We start from the raw sequence: 17720 nt of genomic DNA, 5'->3' as shown, positions 1-17720 counted from the left end.
AGTTCATCTTGAGTGCTTTTCGATCTGCTAATCGGAAATCTGCCTTTCTTCGATCTAAGCTTAGACTGAGAGACTATGCCGCATTATCTTTTGCTTCATAGCTCTATATGAGCTGACTTCATGTTAATCAACTGCGCGGTTGTGATTCATCTTGAGCATAATCTCCAATGTACATCCCAATACAGCCAGTGAGTCGATCGGATTAGGACCAATCCTCAACATATCGCAAGGGCGATTTTATAGTTATGCATTAACTGATTAGCCGCTAAATAAGATGAATTCTTGGCAGAGTCCTAGCAATATTGTGTCGGATGTAGCATCCAGATCGAGACGTACAGTCTGAATTTACATGGAATATACACAATGCTTAGAATCATAGTAGAGAGAGGAACTGCCCTCTAAGCCTTTCAATTTTGATGGGTCATTGCAAAGAGATTGCCGCTATTTTACCACGAAGCACGTTACGCCACAATTATGGAGTAAACAGATATACTATGAGCACCCTTTTAGGTCAGATAGCTCTTAGTTATCAAGCTTTCATCAGCTTTCTTAGCCTTCTGAAGGTCCTGTCTTCTCTGTTAAGACCACTTGGTGTATCTGACGATGTTTTCGGACGGTATAAAAGGTATAGATTAACAAACGAAACATCAGGATGGATTCAAATACCAAGTCATTGGGCGTCGGGAGACAATTTAAGCTGATTCCCTGATAGTTATAAGATTTCGTCATTAGAAGTACCATGGAACAGAAGGAGAAGGATAAGGATGCGGAATGGAAGAGGCTTAAACTAATATCAGTTGCTTTCAAGGAAGCGTCGCTAGATACACCATCTTTTAGAGCATCGGTTAATACCTTTCAATTCAAGCTGGAAGCGTTTGAAGATTGGATAGACAAGAGTGTTGCGTTTTTCCAAAACCGATATACACCCAGCTTTGAGAATTTCCAAAGGGCTCAGCAGACGTTTCTATCTCAGTTACTTCCTTCTCCACTGATACTCTTCAATGGGTTTGTGGCGAATCAAACCACTACTCCGATGATGGTGGAAGCTTTCAATAACGAATATTTTGAGTTTGCCAGCAGGATTTTGAAAATTATAGCATACCATGACACTTCATATCCCGATGCAGTGCTCGAGCTGATGAATAACGACTTGGAGCCGTATAAGGCCAAGAGAGCGGAATTTGAGTACTGTCAAGGTAAATTTGATGCTGCACTGGCCAAATACTGCGCAATAAAAGTTTCGAACACAAATATCGAGCCTGTGAACATAAAAGACGAAGCGCTAGATCTTTTTGAGATACGAAAGTCGTATCTAAAAGCTTCCCTGGAACTCATGGCAGCGATTTCCACCCTGCAGGTGGGCTTGGATAAGTTCCTGATGCGGGCAGTGTCGCTTATTAGCGAGAAGAACAGTTTCCTGCTCAAAGAGGCGGGGAAGAGAATCGACCTTGCAATGTCCTTAACCGAGAGTGTCGCTGCATATTCCGAGTGGGTAACCAATGCTGTTGAAGCTTCGGAGCTATTGCAAGAAGATATGGAACGCGCAAAGCAGCAGGTAATAGAATATACCTTAGGTCAAGTGACTCCGTCGCGTGAATTATCTGACTATAACGTCAAGGCTATTAATTCATCAAAGCTATTAGCTAATAAAAGTTCGCCGGTCCTTGAGGCACCTGAGATATCTGGTTGGCTGTATATGAAAACCACCGTCGGTACTCCCAGCAGGCAAATCTGGGTACGCCGATGGTGTTTTTTGAGCAGTTCTGTCTTTGGATTACTTCTACTCTCACCTTCAAAGACGTACGTGGAAGAGACAGATAAATTTGGTGTTCTTTTAATTGATGTTAGATACGATCCTGATGAGGACCGCAAATTCTGTTTCGAGGTTAAAATCCGTGGCAGAACGCCAGAGATGAGTGGCGACAAACAGACGAGAATCGTGTTTCAAGCAGAAAGTTTGAAGGAGTTGAAGCAATGGTTACTTGCATTTGAAACGGCAAAGCGTTATGCCGCTAAGTTAGACAGTAATGACCCTCAGTATAAACATGCATGCAGGCGGATCTCACCAGCATATTTTGAGTTTGCATCAAGCACTACAACTACTACAGATCAGCTTATTACAACCTATGACGAAAATAGCCTGAATCTTATAGAGACTCTCAATAAGAAACTGCCCAATCTTGACCTAGCATCGATCCCTGGGCGAAACGGCTTTCAGTACGAATTGGCTCTTACTCCAATGTCAACGAAGTTGACACAATTGGCGATATTTGGTAGCTCAATTAAACAGAATACTTATTTGCCTAGTGCCTTATTGGCAAATATATGGGGTTCAACGAACTGGAGTGATTATGCGACTTTTAAGAAAGCACAGAAACGGTGCCGGGATAATGAGATCAAAGATAAGCCGCACAGCGATCTGGATTTACTGAGTAACTATCCTAGTTTCTATTCCGAAAAGATGATAATAAACGATCTTCAGTTTAAAAGCCTTTTCTTTTCCATCGATCAGAATCTGGCTAAGTTTCCGCAGGATCTACTGCTTTTTAGCTTCAGCTCATTCTGGTGTCCGAATAAAAGACAAAAGTTTTGCGCTACAATTTACGTTACCTTGGATCATATTTTCTGTTATATGAATTCAATGGGATTCATTTGTCTCACTTGCAGGAATTTAAGTGACATTGCGTCTGTAGAGTTGGACCCTGGTTCAGATCACTCTTTAAAGCTGTACGGGGTGGACGGGAATCAATTAAGGTTGGCCGTTTTCTTTACAGACCGCAGGCTTATCGCTAACAAGCTTCAATGTTTGTTAGAAAACATAGCTCTCGCTAATCCCAAGAATGAAGAACAAATTCTGAAGCAACTAGATGGAATTGAATCTGACTTTCAGTCAACACTTAAGGATGAAAAGCTCAGAAAGATCCGGTCAGCGCTAGGCCAGGACATTGCTCATAGCCCTCGGGAAGCAGCGTCTGGTTTGTATCCCACTAATACCTTTTGGTCCATGAGTGCAACGGCTGCAGAGCTTTTACATAGGCGGAGGGGATTTCAATCTCAATCCACCGCGATGTATCATCACGTTTATGAAATACCTTGTAAAGGCTTAATGCATATACTATTCGGAGATCAGTCCAGTGCATTTCCCAGGTGCTTATTTCTATCCAGTAACGATGGCAGCTCAAACATTAGTCGACCTTGGATCAAGCACGATGAAACTGATGGCGAAAGGATGCAGTTACAGCGTATCCTTCAATTTCGCTTGAATTTGACGAATAACTTTTTGAATGGCTTGCACACAGGCGGACCGCCAACGATTCTGATGAAGCAATCGATCGTTGAACTTATCGAAAACAAGTACTGTGAGGTAGATCAGGAACCTATAATCATCAAAGTACCTTTTTGTCATCCCCTGCGCATGAAAGTCAAATATGTCGTGACGGAACCATATGAATCATCTACGCAGAATACCTTGCATTCGACAAGTGGGTCTCTGTTATTGGCATACTATAAGCTCGAGTTTTTCGAGTCTACTACCGAGAAAGTCGTAGAACACCTCTCTTTTATAGAGAAGGCTGTTTTCAGGATAGCCTTGCAGGCAACCAACAAGGAATTTCTGCTGATAAGAAAGGTCATTAGGTATTATCTCGAGAGGATCGGGAAACATGGCAAAGTCATCAGAGCAATCAAACTCTGTGGCATGTTGGGTGTGTCTCAAGAAAAGGTAGAAGCAGAAGCTGTCGGCGGCACTGATGTGCACAAACCGCCTGTTGTTAACTACAGCATCTCGATCATTTTCAAACTGCTAATGAAGCTGCTTGTCTACAAGATAACGAGCCTCGCACTTCTTCTTATCCGACTGATTTTTGGGTCAATTCTAGTTGCTGTTACGAATCTCACTCATATCAACAAGAATCTACTCTTTGGGTTGATCGCATCCATCTTAATCAATGTCCTATTATCCGGCAAATCCAGTTTCGCATACTGGTCTGCGAGGCGATCTGACAACCTATTCCAGGACTACATGCAAGGTAAGAGAGAAATATTGGTACGACGGGCAGTCAGCATCAAAGATCTTGAGCTGCTGTCGCAAAATTTGGCTTTTGAGCGAAACAATTTACCATTCCAGAAGTTTAACGAGACTTACTCAGCAGAAAACCACAAATTCACTCAAACAAGACTGGAAGTCGCTCAACGAAGAAACGAACTGCTAGTTGAGCTCAAGATTTTGCAAAACATGGAGAAAGAGTTACTTCAAACAAATTATAGAAGTTTTCTACTCAGCGAAATAGACAAGTGTCATGCGATCGAGAAGGAAATCTGCGTTGTTTGGGAACAAGATGCCAAACTACGAGATTACTGTTCCAGTTGCCGGGAAGAGCTGTACAAGCTCACCGATCCCCTATTGTAAACTATGAGAAGTCTAGCATTGGTTACCAAACTTGCCCTAACTAGTTGATTATACGCCCTGAACGGCGGGTAACCGTTATCTATCCTAGCGTTAGTTAAAAACTGGACGATCTCTTCGTATTCAGCTATTCCTTACTCTTAGCTGAACTTCATAGTGTTCTAACAATTCACAGCCAAGACAACTCGATGGATTGCTCATCACTAAGAATGCTAGTAAGGCTACTGTAGCGAGTGATCAAGCAGTCTCATCGAGTTAGCTTTTTTCTCTTGATACTCGTTAACCACTCGATTGTTTATGATGACAACCATATCTCAGCTCACTCAGATCTACATATGATCGACAAAAATTTCCTATCCAACATTCATCAAATTATCTGAACTGACAGTCGTTGTGGATTAACATCTTTAGCATCTCTTGAGCCTTCTTGTAAATGATGGAATTCTTGGACGTTCTGGATGATAAATAGAGGCCTACGTGCTTCAAATGAAGAGAGTTGTTCATGAACTTCCTTCGATTCCCAGACACTGACTTCTAAGAGGGTCTTAAGGCTCTATGAACGTCGGGCTGACATCTGTGGGCGATGAAATAGGCTCAATACTGGGAAATAGGGACGAAATCGCGCGACAACTGGGCAATGATCCTCTGTTCAGGAATAATGAACACGGCGAATCTTCAGACATTGGCACGGAAGCGATTTTAAGACGAGAGAAGGAATTGAGCAGTGAGTTGCATGATTTCACTGCTTTGAAGACTGTTCCTGGCCTTATATTGGAGTTTAAGACGAATTTACGGCTGTTGGAGCTTGAAAACTGCTTCTACTCACTACAAGCGTTGCGCCGAAAACTACACGCAAATTTCGCTATTATCAACCGCAGTTTTGGACTGCAGCGGTCCGTAGCCACGTATGTCGACAATATGCATTTGGACCTCGTTAACACACTTTTTGCAACGTTGAAGGATGGTTTTTGGAAAATAAGTGCGGATGCGATCGATTTCCAATCAACTGTCGCTCACGGTGAGGACCAGGTTCAGGTACAGTATGCCGACCTGATGGAGTCTGTGGAAAATCTTTACTTCCCCTCCGGCCAATTGGATCCTAAATTGTGGATTATCTCAGACATGGTTCTGGGGACTTTACAGGAAACATTGCGTGATAAATTGAATACAATTCTGAACGAGCACGTCAAACTTTCTGGAATCATTATTGCCATCAAATCTTCCTTATTTGCTGAGAATAAGCAGTTTGTATTGACCAATAACAACAGTAAGCTGCTTTTCGAAAATTCGATGAAAATTGGGGATGAAAAGGTTGAAGAAACTGCGAATTCTTTCAAGAGTCTTCTACTGTTCATGCGGGAGACTGTTGTCCTGCGGGACCGGAAAATCTTGGCCCAAAAGTTGGGTTCATTAATTGCCACTGAGTTGGCCGAGTTCATAAAAGCCAATTCGTCTGTTGTATTTCGACCAGAGAATGCGCAGCTTAGGTTTATCATTGAGGGAGTAAATGAGGATCTCGTCAAGTTATCAACAGAAACTAATAGCTGGAGTTACGACGGCGCCGCAATTAACGATCTGTTCAATAATGACCAAATTCCTAGGAACCTTCAGATAGACAAGGTTTTTCATGACCAAGTGACAGAGTTACGAGTATTTTTTGCCGACAAAGCATGGCAAAGACTGGAGGTTGTCGCGTCAGCGGCAGCTCCTCTGTCACCCGCTCAAAGTCCTGCTCGAAGAAAGAGGCTACCGTCGTCTTCCAAAAGATCAATAAATAGTGACTGGGGGTGGGAAGAGAAGACAGGGTGGGATGAGCATATGGATCTCGATTTAGGCGAAAAGCACTCAGCAAGCGAAGTAGCCAGCACCGAGTCCAGGAAGGATACGGCCAGTGATGCCGCAGATGATGCGTGGGACGAGGCCTGGAATATAGAAATCGAAGATGACGAGTCCGAGAAGCAAAAAAGTGCTGATAATGATCTAGATGATTCTGAAGTTAGAGTGACTCAGCTACCAGCAAAAATCACTGCCTTGGTGAGAGACTTCGACGAAGGCTGTCATGGATCAGGGCAAGAAATCGATGAATCTTACTACAAGCATAAGCTAAATGTGCTGCAGACTACTATCATGGCAATTGCCAGTCGTCAATACCGGAATAATTGGTGGCAGTTGCACATCGATCTGAAGCAAATTATTCAACTTAATCCATGCTTAACTCGCCTGCAAGAGCTGACCGTCAACAATTTGGACCTGTACCTCAATACCAGCGAAAGCGTTGTCTATAAGCTAGTCTGTCAGCAGCTAAACGAATTGAAACAAAACGAAAGATATTGTTCGTGGAATGTAACTGTCGATCAATTGCTCCCATTCGTCAAGACCAAAATTCTCGAACCGCTTGTTATGATTGGTAACAACGACAGTCAACGCCCTTTATGTTCATTCCTTCGATTCCTATATGAAGAGTGTGTTATCAAGAATATCCTACAATGGCAGATAATATCCGAAAGAAGTTCGGAGAACCTTTCAGAGTTCGTTTCTCTCTTATATTCTGGAACAGAGATTTCTGCTTTAAACGGCAACAAGAGCTACAGAGAGTGCCGTGAAAAGTTCGCAATCATTGGCAAGTTTTTGCCGCTACACTTGAAGGACATCATGGAAATGTTCTACAATGGAGATTTTTACCTCTTCACAACTGACGAATTAGTCCGGTGGATTGTGCTGTTGTTCGCTGAAACGCCACTAAGAAGAAATGCAATCGACGACATATATGAGATCAGGAACGCCGATGTCGGAGAGGATTGATAGTCGATTAACAGGACTGATAACTGGAACCGTCGAAGCGATTGACCATGAAGTAACCGCACGTGACAACTTCTCTGACTTAATAAGCGATGGTGCAGTTCAGTGTGCTTCGAGAATGGTCCTGAAGTTCAATCATTTGAGCATTGCAAAGCAAATTGGGAAGTGATCGACTTTCTTGATTCAGAATTATTGAGCTTGATCACAATGTCACAACAAAACCACTACCAATTCATCGTCGTAATGACCTGCTCTGGATGTTCCAACGCCATCAACAGAGTGTTGTCGAGACTTGAGCCTGAAGTTTCTAAGATTGACATATCGCTGGAAAACCAGACTGTTGACGTTTTTACATCCCTTCCTTATGATGTTATATTGGATAAGATCAAGAAGACTGGCAAGGAAGTAAGATCTGGGAAGCAGCTTTAAAGCTGAGTGGTTCAAGGCTGAACTTATATACTTGAATATTTAGCAAACTTGTAAGACACATTCGGGTTGGTTACTAATTTAATTGCAATTTCTTCGATAGCAAGGACTTGCAGTAGATCAGCGACCAGAAAGCGAGTAAGGTCAAGACGTCAGTATGGATACCGACTATTTACTGAATCTAGAACAGCAATTTTATCAGGAGGGCTATGAGCAGGGATCCGGTGAAAAGGCAAGGGAGAACTACATCGAAGGAAAGCAGTTCGGTCTCCAGGTAGGATTCCAGCGATTTGTCATTCTAGGACAGATACAAGGGATCCTGGAGGTTTTAAAAAGCTCCCTTGTCGACGGCAGCAACATTCTGAAGAATGTTGAGAGCATTGACCGGCTTCTGGCTGAAATCGAGATGAGTAATGATGATGCTGCTGTTGCCGAGTACGAATCGAGGATAGTCAAGGTGAGAAACAAGCTGAGAAATGTGTTATTGTCACTACATAGGCAATCCGGGAGTGCTTCAGGGGATTCATTGACTTTGGAGGACGTTGAGGAAGCTTGCACTAAAGTTGCCGGGCAGCTGAAGGCCTATGTCGATGAGGGAAACGAAGAAGAAGATGTGAATGGTCAAGATCATGCTATGGAGTGGTGAATAAATGCTACATGAAAGTTACGCTATTTAGATCTAGCCAGTTTTCTGGCTTATCCGCATCATCGTGAAATCGCACTGCAACGTTATCCTTGAAGTACGACGATTTCCAGCGTTGCATCTGGTAGTTTGTGTACGGTCCATGCACTACAGACGGTTTCTTCGACCAGCTGAAGGACCATATTAGCGATTTATAATCGTCTATAACTGCAGAATCGCTCAAACATTCTTCCTTGTACAATGCGGCGACATTAGCGCGTTTTAGCAAATAGACGTCCTCAAGGCCCTTCTGCTCAAGACTGTTGATCAGGTCTGAGATGTAGTTGATCGAGTTCAGGACATACTGGCAGCCTGTTTCACGTCTTTTGTTCAGTTTCGCCAAGGTATCTACAATTGTACCGTCACAGGACAAAAAGAAGTAGAACCGCAACAGCGCCTCATCTATCATGTAATGTCTGCTGCTTTGTTGAACTTTTCGGTTTTCCATCCTTCTGCTGCTCTCCGCATGCTTTTGCGAAGCAGCCGCTTTCTGCACATCCTTGAAATCATTTATCCATAAATCTTGATCTTGCATGGCGTCCTCGTCATGATCTTTTGTCGGTATATAGTTGCCGGCTTCATCCAGGTAGCCTTTCTCTCTTTCTTCCACTAAATTGAATGCCTCGACTTGGAAATCTCCATCGTCCGGCAGATGCGTTTCTGGGGAATCATCGATGGTGTCTTCATCGTACTGATCGTGGTCATATTCCTCATCATTGCCTGCATTTCTGGAAGCTTGATCGACTTCATCAGCCGCAAACATGTCATCTTCAATAGCGTACTCTGAAGCTTTTTGCTTCCCATCCGACTTGGACACAGTTTCGATATCACTATCTTCCTCGTCAGATGAATCAGACTCGTAACCAGTTAATGAAATCTTTCGCCTTTTCCTTAATGGTTCAGGTGCTTGCTCATAATCAGCATACTCTAAACTAACATCTTCTTTAATGGTCTCTTGTTCGATTCTGGCCGGCTTGGAACCATTGTGCAGCATGTGGAACTACTCGCAAGATACTAGACTCGACAGGCCTTTCGAATCGTCATATCAGGCTTTAGAGCCCTGTTCATGTCTTATTTCACAATAGTCCTTTGGCTGTACTAAACGTTAATTCAACCATCACATGATGAAGGTTGATTATATCATTATAAATCAATGGCACTGGTAAAATGTCAACTGAAGTGTCTATAGATATTGATCCCCTTACTGCCCGCCAAAATACTGGCCAACGTCGAAATCGACCGACCTGCCTATCTCGTTGATGATTTCCCAAGGTACGTTGACTTTCCACTTCACTTTATAATTGAGAAAATCGATATTTCTTGCGACAGTTGTCGAGACGAGTTTCAAAGTGTGAAGCTCTGCCAAATTCTGAAATACTTCAACATTGGCTCTCATAAGTGGTTCTTCCTTGAGCAAGGCCAAAGAGCCACTCTGAGCTTTCCGCTCGACAGGAAAAATGGCTTGGAAAACGGCCAGCAATCTTTCAAGAGGGAAAATGGATGGTTGCAGAAATCTTGGATTTGTCTCTATCTTCTTTCTTCGACCGTACGAGGCCCTGCCGGTCTTGATATGCGATTTTTTGGAGAAGACATTGCTGTCATATCGGGGCTCCAGATATGAACAGATATATGCAGCTATGAGGAGGTACTTGGAGATGGCTGAAAGCTCATAAGACAGGGCCACCTCATTTGTTATCTCTGCGCTTTCGGAGTCTTCGGGGCTGAACGTGTCGCCTGTGCTAGAAAACACCTTATTTGCAGCTCTGTAAAGCGCCAATGGTTCAAATATGTTCTCCTTGATCACCTTATCTACGAATGAGTCCCACTTGAAATCAATCAGATCATTAAGTGCCGCTATGTTGTTTCCTGTGTATGAATGGAACGACTGAACGATCAGTTGAATAAAATTTATCGCAACGCCAAGAAACTGTTCGTCCGTGCATTCCGTTATACCTTCTTTTAGCACCTTTTCTCGGAGGGCGTCACTCATGATTAGGTCATCAGCTCTGGTTGCTATCAATATTTCTGTTACTTCCTTTGTTGTGTACCTGGGAAACACTACGACGGGTAGACAATGTGATGAATATCGCTCGACAAACGCCATATCCTGTATGGTGTAGACGAATTTGAGCTGGATCTTGGAGCTCGCTGGTAGCAACTCATGTAGCTTTATTAGTTTCCGGAAGAGAACTGCATCCAAATCGTTTAACTGGTCAAGGCCATCAAAAACCAAGAAGAAACTAAGTTCCTCTTGCAAAAGACTATCGTATTGTGACAACAAATTTGTCAGCAGCTTAACAAGCAAGTAGGTTTCTTCCACGTCGAGCGGATCACTTTCTTGAATACTTACCTCAGGATACAGCGATCTTAGACCATTTTGAACCGTCCTAAGGACCGCCTGCATCAAAGGCTTCCATGTCACTAATTCAATTGGTTCCAGCCAAGCGTTCACTAGTTCCTGATTGGTCTCAAAGAACCTTTTCAGTGCGAATGTCTTTCCAGTGCTACTATGCCCTTGAATCACCAAGTTTGGCGGAGTTATGCTTGGATCTCTATGTAAGAAAGCTGACAGAGTATTTATCTGATAATCACGAAATAGCACATCGTTCAATGAGCCGGACATGGACTACCGGGACTTCAGGTTGATAGTTCTCTGTGCGTATTCCAGGTTTGACATTTCAGATTTAAGTGTGAAGCCATCGCCAAAGATGAAAAAATGCAGTAGTTAAATACAGGTTATGCTACATAGAGATATCTGCCAGTGCCGACAGCACTAAATCAAGACTGTAATATTCAGAGACCTGCTGAAACACTAGTATCTTGTCAATGAGCATGTCTTTAGAAATTGAGCCCACCCAGGATCCTGAACATGCACAGTATTCACTCATATTATCCTGCTTGACTTTGTGGCATCTCGAACACTTCAGATCTTGAGTCAAGTATGATTCAACCTCAACGTAAATACTCTGAATCAGGTGCTCCTGAAGAAGCACACGATTGAGTTCTTTATGGCAATTCGGACACTTGAACAAAGTGGAGGGATTGTCTCGACAGAAATCGATGTCGATGGTGTAAAAACATGACTCGCAAAGAAATCCGTTGATCAGTAAACTTGCGCTGGGATTTCGGAACTCTGCTCTTTTGTCAAACTCACGAACCTCAAATATCTTCAGGAGCTCTTTACGAAGTTGACGTACTTCCAGTATATTGGCTTTGGACAGCGACATCAAGTGACACAAATATTTAACCAGTTCCAACAGCGGGGCCTTCATTTTAATGAAAGAACCAGGCAGGAAGGGAAAAGCATATTCAGCGGCATACTTGGGATCCAAAATGAAAGCCTTTTCATTGCGATACAACTTCTGCACTCTGTTTAGTAAGGGCTCGAAAAAAAAGCTAGTAAATCCGGCTAAGGGACCGTCACCTTCGTCCTCATCCATGTCGATTTTCTTTACTTTCCCGGACAAAATCTGAGTGGGTCTCTGTGTACTGTTGTTGGCTTCTAGGTAACTCTTTTTCGTCTTGGCCAAACTATCAAGAATGATCATCATCCAATCATCAAATTCAGATTGGTATATTGGTGGTAAAAAGTCCTTCATTTGCCACTTTGAAAATGCTCTTATATCCTGTGTCTCTTTCTCCTGTATCTGTGCACAAGCGAGACCTCCAAAGTTATGTTTGTCCATCCAAATCAAAAGGTCCCAGTATTTCTCGATTCTCAGATCAAGGTATGTGAAGACTAAATTTTTCCGAACAGCCTTGACAATATACTGACCATAAGCATAGCAAGTTTCAGGCGTAAGCTTAGGAGTTTTGACTAGGATTTTGTTTCTGTCTGCGTAAGTAACGTTCGATCCCAGATTCTGAAATTCGCTCATAAGTTGAAGTAGTGACTTTTTAGTCAGATTGTGTATATGATACCTGAGAGAAGCATCAAAGAGTTTGGAATCAGGATTCTGTATCCAAGTCACAAAAGAATTGATCAGCAGGTCCGAGGTGGTATTACCAGTAAGAGCTCCATCCCACCATTCCTTGAGCAGATTGCGCAGGATCATCAGGGATCCGACGGAAAAGGCGTCTTTAACAAATGGTTCACTGGTACTTCGATCTGCCCCATTAGAAAAACTGGCGCCATCAGTACCCATGGATTCACCACCCTCGGCTTCATTGATGAGAGCTGATGCTAGAACGGCGTTAACTGTCAAGTTCCCTACTCCAACTTCCAATACAACATGGTCGAAAATTGAAGGAATATTTACATTCTGGAATGCCACATCGGTCATCAAAGATAGTGTGTTCAAATCAAAATCCTTCTGAACTCCACCGTGATCTGGAAGAGGATCATTTTCGTTCCACCAGAGTATAAAGCCGTCTTGCTTCAATTGACGTGCATATAATATGTCTATGACGTAACCTGCATTGTCTAGTTTGAGGTTACACAAGGGAATACTGCTGAATTGCGAGATTGTAACCAGATGAGACAACCAAGCCCCACAAGAAAGAAAGTGACTGACCATCTTTTTGGCCAGAATTGGTTGCCATTGTAGCTGAGGTAAATTCATCTCATTCATTGACAATTGCAGAACGGGAACCTGATCGAGTAATTTGATTTTTTTCCTTAGCTTCAAAGGATATGGTGAATGCAGTATTAATAGAAACTGTAGGCCTTTTTCCTCTTTCAATTTACTAACATTGGATGAGAGCTTGTTGTGTAGCTTTGAAAGATCATCGAAACTTTGAACCTCGAAGGTCATGTTCTCATCCAGAGCCATGAAACGGGAAAACTTGTCGACGTAGGATTTTTTATGTTGGTATGCCTCAGCATAAATCTGCTGCATCAGACCAAGGGAAAGTTCATTTGCAGTAGAAGACGGTTTGAGAACATGCAATGTAATGATCTTGCTCCAAGACTTAACGAGGCAGAAAAATTCATAGCCAATACTACTATGAATATGCAGCAGGTATACCACAGGCAAGGAGAATCTGCTGAGGTATCTTTGTGTGTCGGACATGCTTAAATTTTTCATCTCGAAACCATTTTGCAAACCTTTACCCAAAGATCCCATAACATTTGATCTGAATATTACAGATGACCCCAGCTCCAAAATGGCTCTTTCGGTTGCTCTGATAGTGCTTTCAAACACAGCGATAACGTTTGCGTCTGTGAAAGGGTTCGACTCTTTCTGCACTGCGTCGTAATAAACACTTTCTGGCATTGTACATTTGTACAGATTGTTGCAGGTCCCTTGCATCAAACGTGAGCTGTTAGGTATTGTAGCATTACAGGGCTCCATCACAAGATGCTCCAATGTCAGATTTGGGATGCTTTTGAAGTTGACGTAAATGGTTTTAGGGATTCTAAATTTCAGAATTTGTACCTGTCCTTGAATAGAAACGAAAACATTCAATATACCTGGCTGAGTAGACGGCTTGTATTGCAAAATTTCCCAGGTAGAGTTGGCATACGTTTCGGCCTGCTTTCTCATCATGCCACCAAGCGCACTCCTGCCAGCGGAAGAGTTCATGTCTCCGAAAAGCTGAGTTCTACGCATCCTATCTCGCCGTTGAATTTTCCACTTAATCTTTTGATATTGCAGCCACGTAACATAGTCCTCATCCAAAGACGGCATGGTTGAAGGCAGGACCAGTGCCTCTTCTTCATTTTTTTGCGATCTCTTCCTCTTGGATCTTTTGTCGCTAACAGAGACCTTTGCGGTTTTGAGAGTCCTCAACTGAGGCTGGGATTTATCGTCGAAAAGATCCTCTATATCTTGAACCTGCCCAGACACGTGTGGCTTCAAAGCTTTCGTCAAAAATCTATTCAGTGAACCTTGCTTGAATTTATCGTCTTTTATAGCCAGCCTTTTCTTAAGCCATGGCGGATGCTCCACTCTAGGAACAGGATTGGAAATGTTTTGCAAAGCAGCTGGAATAGTGATGATTTTCTGAATGACAGAGGCTATTCTTTCTCTGTAATAAAGCCAGTCTATGATCGTCCGAGGATCAAAATCCTCAAGTGACGAATCCAACGTCCATCTTCTAAGGAACGACCTCTTCACAGTTATATCTGCAGAAAATATGGCAACTGGAATTGCACGTTCGGTCACCGGAGAGCCTGCTGGCAAGCTACTGATGATATATTTACATTGAAGACCTTTATCTTTCACCATATCTTCCCCCAAGAACTCTCCCAACCGCTTTGCTGTTGTGATAGAAGTCGATTTTTGTCCCTCATATTCCTTGAGCGTCTTCGACATACTTCTATTCTCGCAAATCAACTCAATTAAATCCTCATCCTCCAACATTGACCCTCTAGAGTCTAAAATGTCTAGCCACCTGTTCGCAACATCAGCGACTGCGGAGTAGCAGCCCTGCAAGTTATCACCCTGCAGGAAAACCTTGAATAAATCACCTTGAAAATTTTTGATGAGCTGCAGTTCACCCCTCCTTTTTAACTCAAAACCTTTAAGTTCAGCAAGTGATCCATCTTCATTAAATACTGCATACCGCTTCTTGATTCCCTTGCCTTCTTCCTTAGATGTTGGTAAGATCATTGCCCTATAAGGGCCGTCAACTTCGAAAAAAATGGAATTTTCGCTATGTGTTTGATACTTGTGTTTGACGGGATCTATGATTTCTTGATACTGGGTATTAGTGAACTTTTGATGAACTCTATAATTGAGCATTGAGCAGGGATAAGATAGGAATAAGCGCTTACCGTTTTTCAGTGTGAACGAAAAGTTTTCCGGGAAAGATTTCGGAAGTATGCACCAAATACCGTCAGTATCCAACTCAAGCGGCCTTCCCAATCTCTCGACTAAAGCCCGTGCCATTTGAATAATGGTTGCTCCTGTCAAGCAGGTAATACCAGCCATCTCCATTGAATACCATCGGGAACCCTTTCTCATAACATAGCCGTAAAACGAATTCAAAATGACTTTGTGAGCGAGTTGTAAGGAATCATAAAGCACAATCATTTTCCTGGCCTCATCTTTGGCATGTTTATCCGCAGATGGAATCGAAGAAAGCTTTCCCTTCCAAGTCTTCGCCAGGCCTTTGAACTCATACCTTCTGTCACGGAAAGATCTGACTGTGTTAACGTAAAAAGGATTCTCTCTTTGGCATACAATTGATTCCCTTTCTACAACTTCAGAAACCTTGACTCTATGATAAACTTTCCGACTATAGTCCGTCAAACGTTTTTTTATATGACTAACTTGCTCAGCATACGATAATTCATCAAAAGTAAGATATTTTTTCTTTGAAAACTTCCTCTTATTTAGAAAAGTTTCATTTTGAAGTGCTCTTTTGACCATGTTGTATTCGTCCATCTTTGCTGGAAAAAATTCCCCCCTCCACGACCACTTAAGCCTTCGGTCGCATAATTTCCCCGGTCTATTGAAATCGCAGCTGGCGCAATCTCTTTCAGTTTTCATGCTATCAGGCTGCAGTCGGTTGGTTGTCATAATGTTAGGATACATTGATGCGACGTCGACGTGATATATTAGCGGCAGTTCACATCGCTTGCTGTTCAGCTTCAAATCAAGGAGCTGAGAAGTTATCACCTCTTTTATTTCCTGGAAATTTGTGACATCTTCTAGCTTGGATTTATTTTCAACTTCGATGCAGAACCGAAGGGCGTGAGGCAGATCGCTTAAGAGCTCATCAATTGCATCAGCATCAATTTGAAAGTCAGTTGCTATATCACTTCTGAAAACTCCCGCTTCCAAGGACTCCACATGTCCTCCAACGTATGTCTCGGACTCCAGCAGGTGACCGTCATAAAATCTTTCAACTGGATCCGTATATTTGTTCGGCAGTATTATATTACCGTTATATGCTTGAACCATTAACAACATTTCACATAAGGTACCTGTACCTTTTCTGAGAACTTCGTCGGGATTTAAAGGAATGATTGTGCACAAGGAGAAAATGAACGGATGAACGTATTTCATGTAAAGATAGTAGGTAGCCACTGCGTCAGAAACAGAGTATTCTGATAATTGCTGTGGCTTTTCGAATGCATAAGGCGTCATAAGCTCGGGATCCAGTTCAATAGGATTGTATCCCAGCTTTACCTGCGTGACAGCTTTCAAGCCTTGTGAGCCCTGAGGAAGATATGAGTCTCTTTTTACCCAGCGGAAGCAATCCATATGCGAGCAGTAGGACGATTTGTACTCACCATCCGAATCAGGAGAAAATCCGATTTCTTCAAACATATCTAACCCGTGTATCTTTGATCGATTGTCTATGAAAGGCCAATCGAAGAAGTCACCATTAAAGGTCGCGATAACAGTAGGCCTGACATCTCTGATATGTTCGAAAAATCTTTGAAGCAGTGCTAATTCATCAGATTCGTTGAAAATTGTGAAAAGCCCGGGATACTCTGGTTTGGGGGAATATTCAAAGTCCTCAATGTCTTCAGAAATTATTTCTCTGTTTGTAATTAGAAAACCGTCTCCGTCAATCATGTAGGAAATCATCATAATTTGATCTACGGCTGAATCTGGGAATTTTAAAGGCGCCTTGGTGGTCTCAATATCAAACGCCAAAACTACGGGATCAGCGAAGGCGACCTTTTCTGTTATCTCGTGAAGGCCATCAGAAGTGATTTTGTACCACTTGCCCACTCTTATATTTTTATCAATCGAGACCCGCACATGATAAGGCACATCATATTCCCTTATATCCTCAATGAGGCTTTTGGCATCCTTCAAAGAATTTCCAGCTCCCTGTGCCGAGTATAGCTGCTTCTGGGCGTTATTGTTTTCATTGAACGTTAGTATAGGGCGAAGTAGTTTTCTCGCTTCGAACAGTTTATTCGAGTTGATAAAGGTCAGCTTAATCAAAGTACTTTTAAGTCCCATTAAATGATTGTCCAAAGACAAATCTTCCTTCTCTACCACCGACACACCTTTCAGACAAGAATCAAGGTATTTTTTGATGAATTCCTCCACGTCATTAGCCCTAGACACGTCAGAACACTTGATGAAGAAATACGGGTCATAAGTGATACTGGATTTAAAACTGCCACCTTCTTCATCTAGGAAATAGAAATCGACCCCAGCGATTCCCAATGGTTCACTTGCACTCGCGCCTGGCATCGAAACAGGTGACAGGAGTGTCGCATGCATGTTCGTCAGCCAGCCAACGCGACCTGGAACCTGATCCAGCTTACCAGGATCTCTCCGACCGGTGTATTGAGGAGGGAAATATCTCTCAAATCCCATCATACTGTCGATCTCGTCAATCTTCCCTGCCTGCATCATCTGATTCGCAGTAACTGCCAGTGAATTTGCAGTCGAATTAACCCCGTTAGACCAGCCATTTTTCACCACTCTAGCAGTATTAGAGCCCTTTGACCAAGATGACATGCAAAATTTAGCGATTGACCAGCTCTCTCAGTCT

General features: G+C 42.7%; 7 protein-coding genes across 7 annotated transcripts; 4 read left to right on the top strand and 3 right to left on the bottom strand.

Annotated features, from left to right (window-relative positions):
- Window positions 1–739: 739 nt before the first annotated feature.
- Window positions 740–4408, top strand: SIP3 (Sip3p; the record flags this gene model as incomplete). The annotated part of the gene is made up of 1 exon (XM_037282037.1): window positions 740–4408. One exon carries the CDS (start codon window positions 740–742, stop codon window positions 4406–4408), a length of 3669 nt encoding a protein of 1222 aa, XP_037137932.1.
- Window positions 4409–4960: 552 nt separating this feature from the next.
- Window positions 4961–7207, top strand: DSL1 (Dsl1p; the record flags this gene model as incomplete). The annotated part of the gene is made up of 1 exon (XM_037282036.1): window positions 4961–7207. One exon carries the CDS (start codon window positions 4961–4963, stop codon window positions 7205–7207), a length of 2247 nt encoding a protein of 748 aa, XP_037137931.1.
- Window positions 7208–7411: 204 nt separating this feature from the next.
- ATX1 (copper metallochaperone ATX1) lies at window positions 7412–7633 on the top strand (the record flags this gene model as incomplete). Its single annotated transcript, XM_037282035.1, has 1 exon — window positions 7412–7633. One exon carries the CDS (start codon window positions 7412–7414, stop codon window positions 7631–7633), a length of 222 nt encoding a protein of 73 aa, XP_037137930.1.
- A 154-nt stretch (window positions 7634–7787) lies between these two features.
- On the top strand, window positions 7788–8276 carry LTO1 (ribosome biosynthesis protein LTO1; the record flags this gene model as incomplete). The annotated part of the gene is made up of 1 exon (XM_037282034.1): window positions 7788–8276. The coding sequence occupies one exon, from the start codon at window positions 7788–7790 to the stop codon at window positions 8274–8276; it is 489 nt and encodes a 162-aa protein (XP_037137929.1).
- A 7-nt stretch (window positions 8277–8283) lies between these two features.
- Window positions 8284–9306, bottom strand: LIN1 (U5 snRNP complex subunit LIN1; the record flags this gene model as incomplete). The annotated part of the gene is made up of 1 exon (XM_037282033.1): window positions 8284–9306. One exon carries the CDS (start codon window positions 9304–9306, stop codon window positions 8284–8286), a length of 1023 nt encoding a protein of 340 aa, XP_037137928.1.
- Window positions 9307–9513: 207 nt separating this feature from the next.
- On the bottom strand, window positions 9514–10935 carry ORC5 (origin recognition complex subunit 5; the record flags this gene model as incomplete). Its single annotated transcript, XM_037282032.1, has 1 exon — window positions 9514–10935. One exon carries the CDS (start codon window positions 10933–10935, stop codon window positions 9514–9516), a length of 1422 nt encoding a protein of 473 aa, XP_037137927.1.
- Window positions 10936–11053: 118 nt separating this feature from the next.
- POL2 (DNA polymerase epsilon catalytic subunit) lies at window positions 11054–17686 on the bottom strand (the record flags this gene model as incomplete). The annotated part of the gene is made up of 1 exon (XM_037282031.1): window positions 11054–17686. The coding sequence occupies one exon, from the start codon at window positions 17684–17686 to the stop codon at window positions 11054–11056; it is 6633 nt and encodes a 2210-aa protein (XP_037137926.1).
- Between the last annotated feature and the right edge of the window lie 34 nt (window positions 17687–17720).

This window comes from Torulaspora globosa, chromosome 2, assembly GCF_014133895.1.
Source record: "Torulaspora globosa chromosome 2, complete sequence".
Lineage (NCBI taxonomy): Eukaryota > Fungi > Ascomycota > Saccharomycetes > Saccharomycetales > Saccharomycetaceae > Torulaspora > Torulaspora globosa.
Note: the sequence above shows the minus strand (reverse complement) of the source record. Positions and strands in the feature narration are given on the sequence as shown.